This window comes from Zonotrichia albicollis, chromosome 11 (assembly GCF_047830755.1).
Source record: "Zonotrichia albicollis isolate bZonAlb1 chromosome 11, bZonAlb1.hap1, whole genome shotgun sequence".
NCBI classification, from domain to species: Eukaryota; Metazoa; Chordata; class Aves; order Passeriformes; family Passerellidae; genus Zonotrichia; species Zonotrichia albicollis.
In genome coordinates, this window is record NC_133829.1 from 19,156,697 (window position 1) to 19,169,805 (window position 13,109).

At 40.8% G+C, this 13,109-nt stretch overlaps 1 protein-coding gene across 3 annotated transcripts in view; it reads left to right on the forward strand.

The window, feature by feature from the left end:
• The first annotated feature begins 1,439 nt into the window (after positions 1–1,439).
• Positions 1,440–13,109, forward strand: part of VPS13C (vacuolar protein sorting 13 homolog C) — a 77,187-nt gene continuing 65,517 nt past the window's right edge. Inside the window, exons 1-10 of one of the 3 annotated variants that reach the window (XM_074549726.1) lie at positions 1,440–1,709; positions 3,070–3,113; positions 4,104–4,146; positions 4,851–4,946; positions 5,676–5,777; positions 8,117–8,179; positions 9,767–9,832; positions 11,220–11,329; positions 12,148–12,207; positions 12,770–12,829. In XM_074549726.1, coding sequence (XP_074405827.1) covers positions 1,610–1,709; positions 3,070–3,113; positions 4,104–4,146; positions 4,851–4,946; positions 5,676–5,777; positions 8,117–8,179; positions 9,767–9,832; positions 11,220–11,329; positions 12,148–12,207; positions 12,770–12,829 — 744 coding nt within the window. In that variant the 5' untranslated portion in view covers positions 1,440–1,609. The remainder of the gene's footprint in view (positions 1,710–3,069; positions 3,114–4,103; positions 4,147–4,850; positions 4,947–5,675; positions 5,778–8,116; positions 8,180–9,766; positions 9,833–11,219; positions 11,330–12,147; positions 12,208–12,769; positions 12,830–13,109) is intronic. The other 2 variants (XR_012582196.1, XM_074549727.1) reach the window with 2 other exon arrangements.

The following is a 13,109-nucleotide window of genomic DNA, read 5'->3' on the forward strand; positions in this document are numbered from 1 at the left end:
ACACAGAAATTAAAATCTTTCAAAACTTCATTTTTAAAAATCACAAATGAAAATTCATTACCTAATAGAACGGCAGCAGGAGGTTTATTCACAATTTCCTGACATGTTTATTTTCCATTGTCTCTTCCCAATGATGGGAAAAGCCAAGGCTGTACAAAATAATTAAATAAATAAATTGAACATAGAGGTAGGCATAAACATATGTGTGTATATATATACATATAAGTGTTCCTAGAAAAGCTGTCTGGATTTTCCTTAACTGCAGCAAGAGGGAGCTTGCAAGCCTGAAACACAGGCTGTAACAGAACCTGAGTGGTAACAATTGCTGATGGACCTTTCCTTTGTCAAACTTAAATATTTTCCTTCAGCTTTGTGGTTTTGTAAATTCTGCTTGCACTAAGCTCCACAATACATTTGAAGGCTATTTAAAGCAATATTTGTCTCACCGGGTCATATTTATGCACTGTTGATGCATTTTCACATACTTTTGAGGGCGAATCCTACTGCTAATATTGTTTTCTGCTCTCTGGAATACATTTTTAGACTGAATGTGCCATTTCGAGCTACCAAGTGCTGTGCTTCCATGAATAATTGAGCTCCTATGAGTTCAGAATGACTTTACAAAACCAGTTTGAGATTAGCACTCCAGAGATATAAAAATTTGTTCCAGGGTTGACACTGCTACCTGCAGGCTCACCACATGGAGCAGCATGTTCCTATGCACATTCTCTGCAGTGCTATTACCTCTAAAACATCTGGGCTTTGAGATTTTTTCCTCATTTGTGTTTACTTCCTCTGTGACCTTCCTGAACTGTTAGATTAACCGTTTAAACAGTTTAATCAGCAATTTTTAAAGCAGAAATAGAGATTAACCGTTTAAACAGTTTAACTAGCAGTTTTTAAAGCAGAAATAGTGTGAGAACACCCAGGTTCCGTCAATCCCAGGTGAACTGACGTGAACAATTCACCCTGGGGTGGCACCAGCACCGCCAGGGCCCCACACGCCGCGGCCCCACAGAGGCGAACGGGCGGGTCCCGCCTGAGGGGGACCTGAGGGCCGCCGGGCCGGCCGCCTTCCCCGCACCCCCGCCAGCCTCCAGCCTAACCCGCACGGCTCTCCGGGGCTGCTGAGGAGCCGGGCCGCGGTGCCGGTGCCGAGACGGTGCCTGCGGGTGAGGAGCCGGGCCGCGGTGCCGGTGCCGGTGCCGGGACGGCGCCCGCAGCCGCTCCTCCCTCACGCGGTCTCCTGGCGCCGCGAAGCGCCGGGGGAGCCGCGGATCCGCGCCGCAAGGGGGCGCCGTGTGCCGCCCATCGACTCCGCCCCGCTCCGCGCGCTCCTTCGGCCCCGCGGCTCCGAGCGCCGGCGGCGGGCTCGGGATCCCCCACGGCCGCCCGGGGTCTGTCCATGCCCGGCACTGCAGCCGCTCCGCCGCTCCGAGTTCCCCCACGCCCCCCACCTCCGCACCCCGGCAGGCGCTGGGCTGCGCCCCGCCCCGTCAGCTGACTGCCGGGGGCGCGCCCGCGCTGGGTCACGCCGCGCTCGCCGCCCCCTCCCCTGCGCTCCGCTCCCCTCCCAGCCGGCGGCCGCCGCTGAGGGGCCGCCTACGCCATGGTGCTGGAATCCGTGGTGGCGGATCTGCTAAACCGCTTCCTGGGCGACTATGTGGAGAACCTGAACAAGTCTCAGCTCAAGCTGGGCATATGGGGGGGTAAGGAGCCCCTTCCCTCTGCTGCTCCCGGGCCGCCGGAGTCACCGGGGATAGGGTCTGGCTGGTCGCGGTTACCCTGTGAGGGGTGCGCAGGCCGTGCGGGAACCGACCCCTCTGAGGGGCGGGCGCTGGGTTGGCGGCCCCCTGTAAGCAGAAGGCGAGTTCCGGGGCCGCGGCCCTCCGAGACGGACGGACGGACGGTCGGTGTGTGGCCGCACAGCCCCCGCTCCCTTGGAGCACCGTCGCTCCTTGTGTGCCCTGGTCCCTGGCGCCCCCTCCCTGGCGTCGGTCTGTGGGGCGGGGGCAGGGGCGCACGGCGCTGGCCTCGGAGCGCTTCGAGGGAGGAAACCAGCGATAAACCCCCCGTTTTTTCTCCTATCCCTTCTCTCGGGTGCTGGGTGGAAGCACGATGGTGCTGTTGTGTCTGTGGGCGGGCTCATGGCGCAGTGCCCCGGGTGGCGGGAGCGCGGGGTGCCGGGGCAGCTGATGGGGTGCTTGGGCAGCCGTGTATATCAGTTATCGGTGTAAACAATGCGTGTTAAACAGGGGTGCTTGGGCAGCCGTGTATTCCAGTTATCGATGTAAATAACGCGTGTTAAACAGCCGGGATGAGTAGCTGTTCTCGGTGAATGTATCACAACATTTCCGTTCGCTGCGCTGTAGTCATGTAGAAAACCAGCTGAAGTGCTGCCTAGGGAAGCTGGCTGGTTTAGGTGCCTTCCCTAGGTAGGTCATCACCTTATTTTTGCTCGTCATGGTTGTACGTATTTTAGCATTTATGCAATGTTAATACCCGTACTTCAAATGGAATATAGCTGTAAGGAATCTGACATGAAAGCACTAAGAGGTATATTATATGGGTTTCTTCGGGTGTAATTCTGTGCCAGTATTTCATTTAGAAATCCTATTACGTTGTTTGCGTCAGGAAAAGTTAATGGGTTTGTGAAAGTAGGCATGTGTTTTTGTGGCTCTGTGATTCATGATTTTTCTTTGATGTGAAATCATGAAAAACAAGATACCATTTTTCAAGTCTACCCTACATTGATAAAACTGCAGTTGTAATTCACACTAAGTGAGTAATAAGAAAGACTTTCTATGCTTGTGGGTGTATTTAATAGAGTAGAAACATGTAGATGTCTAAGTTGGTGATGTTTTTATCATCTCTTCCAACTGAAATTTTTTCTATAATCCATGTTTAGTGGCTCTTACAAATTACGTGTTTATTGTGCTATTCTGTAATGGAATAAAGTTTTCAAGTTTTATTCATAAGTACTTAGTAGGATTGTGGTTGTGTTCTTTTTTCCAACATAAGTAATACTTGAAGTAATTTTTTCTGTACTTCTCCCTTTCTTCTCAACAGGTAATGTGGCACTTGACAATTTACAGATAAAGGAGAATGCATTGGTAAGTATCCTAAAAACTTCAAATTGCTTTTATGGGTCTGATGACTGAGGCTTAGGATCAAATGTTGCTCACTGTAGTCTCACAAACAGATGCACTGAGTTCTTTTTGACTGGTATAGGAAGTAAGTTCTTGGTTAACTCCTTCTAATTTTACTCCTTTTACTGGAAGAGAGAAAGAAAAGCTGTGGTTGAAAAACAAGAAGTAACTTGCATTAAGTTCTCATAATCTTGTCTGGAAAAAAAATGCCTTGGCTAATTTTCATGTTCTTTAATTTGGCTAATGAATATCTGTACTACTGAGAGACTCTTACTCCAAAATTTAATGTGTTTCAACTTCACTAAAGAGAGCTGTTACTCTTCTGTGCATTGAAAACACGTTGGGTCTTTATATGACCTGATCACTGGCTTCTCCTTGTTATTTGAAAATTTCATGTTTTGCTTGTCCATTTCATCCATTCCTCATGGCTTTGTAGTACTTCAGATCTCTTGCTACAAATATCTTCATGTCTAGGAGATAAGAAAGGAAAGAAGTGTTACTTTGTACACACCTTTCCTTCTTGTGGGGATTGATTCAGATTCCAGCAGTGCTGATGTAGAAAAATGCAAAGTCATGTATGTGAGTGACCAGAGCTGAGAGTGAGCCGAGACCAAATCAAGAACATCAAGTAAGGGATGGTTCTGACAGCCTTACAATTTCAATGTGTTAGATTTCCATGCAAAAGTTATTATAAGAAGGTCAGTGTTGAACACCACTTTTAGAGAAGTAGCCTACACTTGAAAAAGAAGGGATCAAAGGAATATGATATGGTCCAGTTCTTCTTTTTTCCTCTAGTTTGCCTGTCTGCTGCTGTCTTGTTTTCCTTCTAAGATTTTCCAGTAGAAAAGAAGTAGCTTTTTATTTATGTATGTAAATAAAGTACTTTGCAAATATAATTTAAATATATTTGATTTTTACTACTTCTGTTTAATACTTTATTTTTGTCATTTACAGAGTGAACTGGATGTACCTTTTAGAATAAAAGTTGGTCAGATAGGTAAGTTTTGGTTCCAACACAACTATTGCAATGGAAATTTTAATATAGGCTGTAAGATCAGTCTTGCCCCTGAATTTCTTTATCAAGCTTTCTTAAGTGTAATTATACTCACTGTTGAAACTGGCATAGAAATTCAACTTGACTGCCATTGATGGTATCTGGCAAACCCTGTTTGTGTAACTTTACAGATTGATATGAAAAACGCATCTGAGAGGTTCTTCCTGGAGACAGGAATGATCAAGGGAGCTGTTCAGTGTAGACAGAGGAAGTGACAAATATGCCAAAGGTTTAGGAACTCTTAGATATTTTTTTTTTTCATAAATTTCTTTCCCTGGTAGTCAGCATTGCTTTTTCACATGAGCCATTTGTAGGAGATATATGTATGTGTAGTATTTTTTCTTCTCCTTCCTGGGAAAATCATATTCATCCCAGTGAATTGAACTTCAGTCATGATCTCAGGTTTTGATTTGAAGTATTCTGACTCAGACTGCGACTTTTTGCTTAAAATCGTGGCTTATGTTTCCTGTGTATGTATTTTATCACTTCAAGGGCTTTATAAAATGTTCATTTCCATATGGTTTCTCCTAACCTTCTAAGGTGTTTAAGACATCAAGATAAAGGAGCAGTGCTCTTTAATGCTGGAGGTGTTCTTTGGACCACAGTGGAGATGTTTGTTTTGATGTAACTGTGTCTGCTTTGTTTAGATAAACTTACTCTGAAGATTCCTTGGAAGAATCTCTATGGGGAGGCAGTTGTTGCAACTCTAGAAGGCTTGTATCTTCTGATAGTTCCTGGAGCAAGTATGTCAACTTCTCAGCAACACTTAAATCATGGAAGTGAAAAATATCCAAGGGTACCATGTAAATGAGTCTAGAATAGCAAGTAGTTCATGCCAGCCACCATTTTTACATTCTGCTCCCTCAGGGAAGTTTCTACACATATGCTGGCAAGTTAGTAGAAGGGTGGGAGAAAACAGCACTTGTTGCTTTTATGGAGATCCTTGGTTGTATCCATTCCAAGTTCAATTCAACAGCCAAGTTTCCTCTAAAATGTGCTTATCCTGAATCCAGCTTTGTGGCATGGTTTAGATCTTTAGCTGTTTATCTGCTGCTAAATGATAACAGTCCAAGTAGTAATTCCATTTGTCCTGTTTGGAGGGGGAGGGAAGAGGGTCAAAGAACTTTATTAGTTTTCTCTGAAATCAGAACCTCTGGTGTGATGAGAAAACTTGCAAGTTCCTGGAGCATGAAATATATGTATAGAAGAACATGAAAATTCTGTCTTATATTGCACAGACCACTCTTAGGAGCCTGAATTTCTGTGGAAAATTTCTTCCTGTGAAATAGTGCATAATTGTGTAAAACCAGCAGTTTTGGAGGCTGCCTGCAGTGTTCAGCAATGGAAAAAGAATAGCCTTTCCCTCAAACAAGGTGTTTTGCAACATGATGTTGTATGTGGTGTACATTGCTTGATAATGCATTTATGTAACTTGAGATTTAGGATGAATGCTCTCCCAACTTGGCTTACAGGTGTTAAATATGATGCAGAGAAGGAAGAAAAGTACTTGCAGGATAATAAACAAAAGGAACTGGCAAGAATTGAGGAAGCCTTACAGAAAGCAGCAGAAAAAGGTACTGAGTTAATAATGCAAATTTCCACTGGAATTTGAGGACTTAAGCTGTGCTGTGAAAGAAAACTCCTGGTTTCTAATTGACTTAACAAATTTTGTTTTTTCAAGCATCTAGCTAATCTTACTACAGTACTTTGAGAAGTCTTTTTACTCTAAAGCTTGAAATAAATGCTATTTGTTTGTTTACCATTCATTTATCCAGTCAGCTTCCATGGGAAATGGGAATTTATTCATCTGGTATGTCTTTTATTTTTTTTTTTCCCTTGGTGCTTTAGGGGAACAGGACCATACAGAGCAATAGAAAGTACATTGTGTGAGGGTAATGTTGCCTTGCTTTAGCACCATAATAATAGATAGATGTTTAACTGTGTGTTTTAGAGGTGCAGGTAGGGTGTTCTTTGATGAAAGAAACCTTTATGGGGAAAGCTAAGGCTTTTAAACTTTTACTGCAATGCTTTTGTTCCAGTTTCTGCTGTGCTTTTATGATGTACTGAGTTTGGACTGGTTTGGGAAATGAGAGTCTTGTGAGCAGGAAATAATTTATGACACAACAGAACAACTGAGTATGAACAGGAACCTTTAGGAACCTTAAACTTTTGCTCTAGATCCTAAAAAGTGTTAAGCTTCCAATTAAGTCCTGTTAACTTGTTTTGTGGTGGTGATTTTTTTTTCTGTTTGCTTATATTGTCATAACCCATACCTTTAATAGAATTATGGTATCAGTTGGGCTTGTTTGGACAGAAACCAAGCTCAGAACCAGTGACAGGTAACTACATGTGTTGGAGGAAAAAGTTATCACTGAAGGTTTGTCTGAATTGAGACCTATTTGTTTGTTTGTGTAATGCTTCTACAGATGCATTTCTATGATACTTGTAATGCTGCAACTCATGGAAAAGTTACTGGGAAAGAGATGATGCTTTCAACACTTGGAAAAAAGATATTTGGGTGTCATCTCTTTGCTCATTTAATTCCCCAGTTGTGGGATAGACTGTGCCCTTTCTCCTGCTCTGCTGGTTTGAGAGGGACATGTGCAGTTTCCTTCAAATGGCAATCTGGCAATGTGGCTGCAGCGAAGAAAGGAGCTTTGCTTTATTTCTTGTCTTTAACATGCCAGAAAATATATGAGGGCTAAGTGAATGAATTTTGCAGCCAATCAATTCACTCCATACTGGGGGGAAGGAAGTTGGTGGAGGTTTAAGCTCAGTTCTGTAGCACGTGGAGCCTGTACAGCAGCAGTGCTTCAGCCAATGCTCTTTGCACCAGCAGCAATAGCATGAAAGGAAAGAGAGATGAAAGTTTAAGATGAACTTAACCTAATGGTTACTGCTTGAGAAATTCCAGTTCTGTAGCTTTATGTATTTAAGAATGAGTCTGTGTGCCTCTGGCTGTTTCCTTTCTCAAGAAAAACTTCCTGCATCCAGTGTTTGTAATGCTTTTGAAAAAAATCATCATAGAAAAATGATGCTTTAGTAGCTAAGCTGGTTATATAAAGAATGGGAGTTAGATTTAGTCATGTTTTGCAGTTTTAAACTTAAAGCCTTGACAAGAAAAAGCAAGAGGATCATTTAAATTGGATTATTTTCTACTCCAACTTGAGAAGTTCTGTTATCCTGTGATCATATTTCAGTGGTAGCCATTTGTGTTTGTGATGCTGTACTAGAATATTGTACTCAAGAGGACTTTAGTAAGTCCTGCATGAGCAGATCCTTTGCTTTTGCTAAATATAGAAATCTCGGAGCCCATGTAGCCCTACTGAACCATAACATTCTAAGAAATTCAGCTCTCTAGGCTTTTAAGAGCACACAATAGCTGCTGGAAAGCTAGGAAATATCTTGAACAGAAAGTTGTCAGGGTTCATGAATTTTTTTCTGATTAATGATGTATAGTAACATGTTTAGAATCTTGATTCAGTCCTTAGATTTAAGAGTATAAATAGGCCTAGAGATAATTTTTTTTGAGATGCTATTCAAAGACTGAGCCAAATGGTCATGGCACTGTGTTGGTAAGGATGTGTGAGGGGGAAGTGGAAACTGCTGACACAAGCTGAGGAAGCTATTTTCTTTTTCTAAGCTGTTACAATCTGTCTCTATCAGACCTCATACATGGATGCCAGAGGCTGCAGGTCTTGTGCTGGTTACAAGAAAAAATGTAAACTGCATGATTTCCCTGTGTAGGTAATCACTGAAAGTAGATATTCTGAAGTGAATTGTACTGTCAGATACTGTAATGGAAATACTGCTGTGTCACACAGATTTGGTGAACTTAATATTAAACCACGAGTTGATTTCCTTCTTTTAAACCAAATGCATTTCTTTGGTTGTTTGCTGCCGTTGGAGCAAGGCACCCATTCACAAGATTCCTTGTATGGGTTGGAGAGCCTGGTTTACAAGGACACCAAGCCTGGTGGGTATGCATGGTTAGATGCATTTTATACATGCATGATGAACAGGCAGTTGAGGTTTTTAAAAGTCCCTCCTCTCCAAAGCAGCCAAAGGTAGAAGTGAGAAAACAATACTTGTTTGGTGAGCATCCACACATTGGTGGTTCTAGAAATAAGATATTAATGAATGTGGAATCTTGAAATGACTTAGGCCCCTTTTTAATTGAGTGGCTGTTTCAGAAGATTAGGAGACCACTTAGATTTCCATCACTTATGTTGAGCTCAAGAATGTTATAAAATGCTGACAATATTCTACTATGATTTTACAACACCATCTTTAGCTGCTTGGAGAGTAATTACCCTTAATTAATGTGTCTGGGCTCAAGATTAAGGAAGTCCAGGCTGTCTTGACCAAAATGGACTCTAGCAGGTTGAAGGCATTAGCATACTTTCCCCTGCTTCTCTTTATTTGCATTGCTCTCAAGTTAGGCAAGGAAGCAGCTTCCCTTGATGTTGAGGGGAACTATTGTTTTTTGTACATGCTTTATTTTTAACTTCTGAAACCTGATTTTCAGAAATTTACACTTGGCCAAAGTTTCTTGCTTGAGCTGTTGTCTGAGCACAGGTTTAAAGTGAGCTTAAAAACCTACATTTAATGTAGGAATGTGCTCAGTTTCTCCACAGTAATGAATGTGGGTGAAGAAGTGGAATATCCTGTTTCCTTAGTTTTTTCATACATGGGACTGAAAGCCTGAGACCTGCAAATTCAATAGTAAGTGAAGGAAACTGTCCTTTTAAAGTAACCTTGATAAAGGATTACTTGTAGTGTTAAAAGGAACTATGCAAAATAAAATGTTTCTATTTGTCTAGTTTTTCCTTTTTATTATTTATGTCGTGACCACCTTACCTGCAAGACAAGTTGAAATTTTGGTAGGCAATTTCCCTCCTTTGTTTGAACAGGCTTGCAAATGACATCAAGGTGTTAGGTTAGGTACACTGTTAAACTTCCTTCTTGCTTTGTGGGATACACCCTTCCCATGCTGCAGCCCCATAAAGATAAGCTCTAGCAGCACTATTGCTGAATTATTTTTGCTGGGATGGCCAGAGGAGGAAAAGAAACAGTGCAACTCACCAAACTGGTTTTCTTCAGAATTGTGGAAAAGTACGAGCATCATTTAAATAATGAAATGGTTGTGTTTGTGTGGGTTGTGAAATGTGTGTAAATAATGGAATTTCATTTTGTGTACAGCTTTTAGAATCATCATTTTTGTATGTCTTTTTTGTGGTTACTGGATTTGTTCTTTCAGAACAAATGAGAATCCTATTGAAAAGTGCTCTTTGGGTTTCCACATACATCTATATCTTAACTTGAAAATTATGTCCTTGTGTGGTGGAAGCCTCTTCTAGATGTATATTTAATGCTATGAGAAGTAGCTGATGGTTTGCTTACCACAGCTGCAATTCTTGAAAAGCTTTTAATGTCACCTTCTAAACCATTATGCTTTAAGACAGGCTAAACCTTCTTCCACATTTTCTCCTGCTTTCTTACATTTCTGCTTTACTAACTTGAATTTTATCCTTTTTCCAAAAAATTGCTTGCATTACAAAAGGACGTAAGCGTAAAAAGTACAAAAAGCATTTTAAGAGACCCTTTAGAGGTCGTGATCACTCAAAAGGTGGGTAACAGTTATGACTTTTAACTTTTAAGGCTTCTTTTTGCTTTCTGTTTGGATTAATTTTTAACAGCCTTGGCTGTCCATGCAGTGAGAGCTTTTTCCTGCTGTTTGAAAGAGAGGTTATAAATTGGAGAGAGCTCTTTCTGCTGTTCATGTTCTCTGGATGCAGTGAGGCTGAAGAGAGTCCTTGTTTCTCTTTACCTGTGCTTGTTCCTTTAATTTGAGCTCTCTGTAGTATTTGCAGCAGAACTGTAAACTAGTGGCATTTCACAGTGACTGTTGGAAAAAACTGCTTGTGCAAGTTCCATCTGTTTGTCTGATTTTTGTAAGGTTCCACTAATAGGTAAAGAAAACCTGAAACTGGTGCTATAGCAGTAAACAGTCTTTTAGATAAGGGCTTCTGCCTTTTTTTTTTTTAGTCAGTTAATTGGAGGAAATGTGTGTGGCATATAAAAGTGATACAATGTTTCTGTTTTTTCTGAGTTCCTGACTGATGTTTTTGATTGAAATCTAATGCTCTCTTGACTGAAACTGTTATATCATGCTCAATAGTGAAGTCTTCATTTTTAAGCAGATTTCCTGAACCTCTGAAAGCTTTTCAAAAAAATTCTCATTTTTTAAGCAGGATGTACAAAGTTAGATACCTGCTTTGCTCACCATGCATTGCATAGGTAAAAAGTTAGAAACAGTTCAAGTAAGCTGAGTGAAAACCTCTAGTCCTTATTTTTCTTTATAGCCATGACTATTTCTTCAACTTGAGCCATCTGTAGCATTTCCAGCAAAAATGTATGAGCTTGGTAGGCTGATCAGTGGCATTTGCTGGAATTGCCATGTTGTAGGGAGGGTGCTGAACACAGCAGTGCAGGCTGTGAAGGCAGCTGGAGGAAAAGCAGCTCACTGATCCAGCCACACTTCAGGCAAAATGCTGAAACACAGCCTGAGATGGTAGAGCCATATCACTAGAGTGAAATAATGAGGGATTGTAAATATTACTCCTTGCATGTGTTATTCAAGGGTATTTTATGTTAAATTACTCTGTCTTAGTCATTTGCTTCTTGAAACCCCTCACTGAGGTACTTTTAAGAGAGAATCTTTTACCTTAGAAGGAGTATATGAATCCAGAACTTGCTGTGTGCCAGACTGTTTTGGCTGAAATTTAGACATGTATTTTCTTGTGGTTAAGTTGTGCATGGGCAGCTAATATCACATGTTCAGAATACAGATGTGCAGAAAAGGAAAAAATAAAAATATGCAATCTAAATAAGTGAAAACTGCAATGTTAATTTAGAGAAAATGCTACATTTACATTGATGTAGTTGTTGGTGTAATGAAATTCAAGATGCGATTATTACACTAAATAATGACTTTTTAAAAATTCTTGTTCTAGACAAACCTAAGGAAGAGAAGAAGGATACTTTCTTAGAAAAGCTTGCAACTCAAGTTATAAAAAATGTACAAGTCAAAATCACAGGCATTCATGTTAAATACGAAGATGATGTAAGTAACTGGGACATATTTTAAATTGGACTTCAATGCAGTTCTGATTCTCTTGTCCATAGAGCAGCTGTATTTGCCACCTTGAAAAAGTTGCTGTGGTCTCTTCTACACCTCTTCAAATAAGTTGCCCCAGATATGAGTGAATGCCAGAAATATGGATATGGGGAACAGATTCTCTTTGCCTTTGTGCAGTGCTGCCCTGCTCACTGAACATGGGCAGTGTCTGCTCTCACACATTGCTGCATGCAGGGGGTGCACAGAGCTCCTCAGTGTCCTGGGCAGAAGCTGAAGGGTTTACAGATGGATCTGAAGACAAACTGTTAAAAACACTTAACTGAGAAACAAGAATGTTTGTTTATATGAACCAAACTGGAATTACTAGTTTTACCTTTCCTGTAGTAAAATGATTAAGCGGTTTGTTATGAAACAATTGACTTTAAAAGAAAAGCACTGGATAAGAGGGTATTTCTCAAACCTTTCTTTGGGACTGTTTTCTGAGACACCAAAGTTAAAGTCAAAGAAGTGCATATCATAAAGTGATATGTCTGACTGAGATGTGGTACTCTAATTTTAATTTTTTTTTCCTGTATGATGATGTTAGAATCCAAAAGAAAATTTTCAGTTTGAATTGAAGTCCTAAGTCTTTACACTACAGCCATATTAATTTTGGCCTATCTTAGTGGGTTCCAGTAATGTTTCAGTTAGATTTACTAAGCAAATTAAGTGGCTCAGAACAGTTCAGGATTTCAGTCAGCTTTAAATGCTACATCTGTCTGCAGCAAAAGAAATAAATACCTGTTATTTTTCTGTTTTTGTAGATCACAGACCCACAGTGCCCGATTTCCTTGGGAATGACGTTGGGGGAGCTGAGTTTACTGGTAATGTGTGTGTGACTGCCTGTTCTTGTGTGTTTGCTTGTTTTGGAGCAGCAGAAAGGAAAAGAAACATAGTAAGGAGATACAGGGACAGTGTGCATACAGCTGGAACTGAAAAGACAGTCTTTAATTCATGCAGATAGACTGGCAGTTTGAGCAAGCAGAAGGGAAGAGGATTGAGGAACATAGCACTTTCTGAGACTTGGTGATTTGTTCCAGTGATCTGAGTGACCTTTGAGACTGGGCAGGTTATATCCAGGCATAGTAAATGAGGGCAAACATTGCATCATGGTGATCAAGAGTTTGGTGTTTTGCCAGGAATTTTGAGAAATGGGAAGTGAAAATTTCAGCTAACCTCTCTTTGCCTTAGCTGTTAAACATTTTATGGGTAGGACGAGGAGTTGAATATCAAAGTATGAAAGTCAACTGACAGATTTTTGTATGTTATCTTGATGTGTGTGTATGCAGAAAATCTGGATGCATTTGTTGCTTGGAAGCATAGGATAAACCCACAAATATGTTAGCTAAGATGCACAAAATTGCTTTTATCACTTTGAACTTTTAGACAACAAACGAGAACTGGACACCTTCCATTCTGAATGAAGCTGCAAAAATAATATACAAGGTAATGTATTGTGGTTTTTTCCTACACAAGTGAAGAAAGCAGCTGATCTTGAAGACTAGTAAACCTGGGGCTCTAAATGAAGTTGGAAAATAGTTTACTTTTTGAATTCTCCTGGTTTTCTTTATTTTTGATGTAGTTTAAGCACAAGTAGAGCACAAATGACTGTTTTTTATGCAAGGCATAAATTAAACAAACTCCATTGTTTAAATAATTTCTCTTCAATGTGAATGCTGATCCCCTTGTTCAATGCACTATACAGCAAGCCTGGGTGGAAACCAAT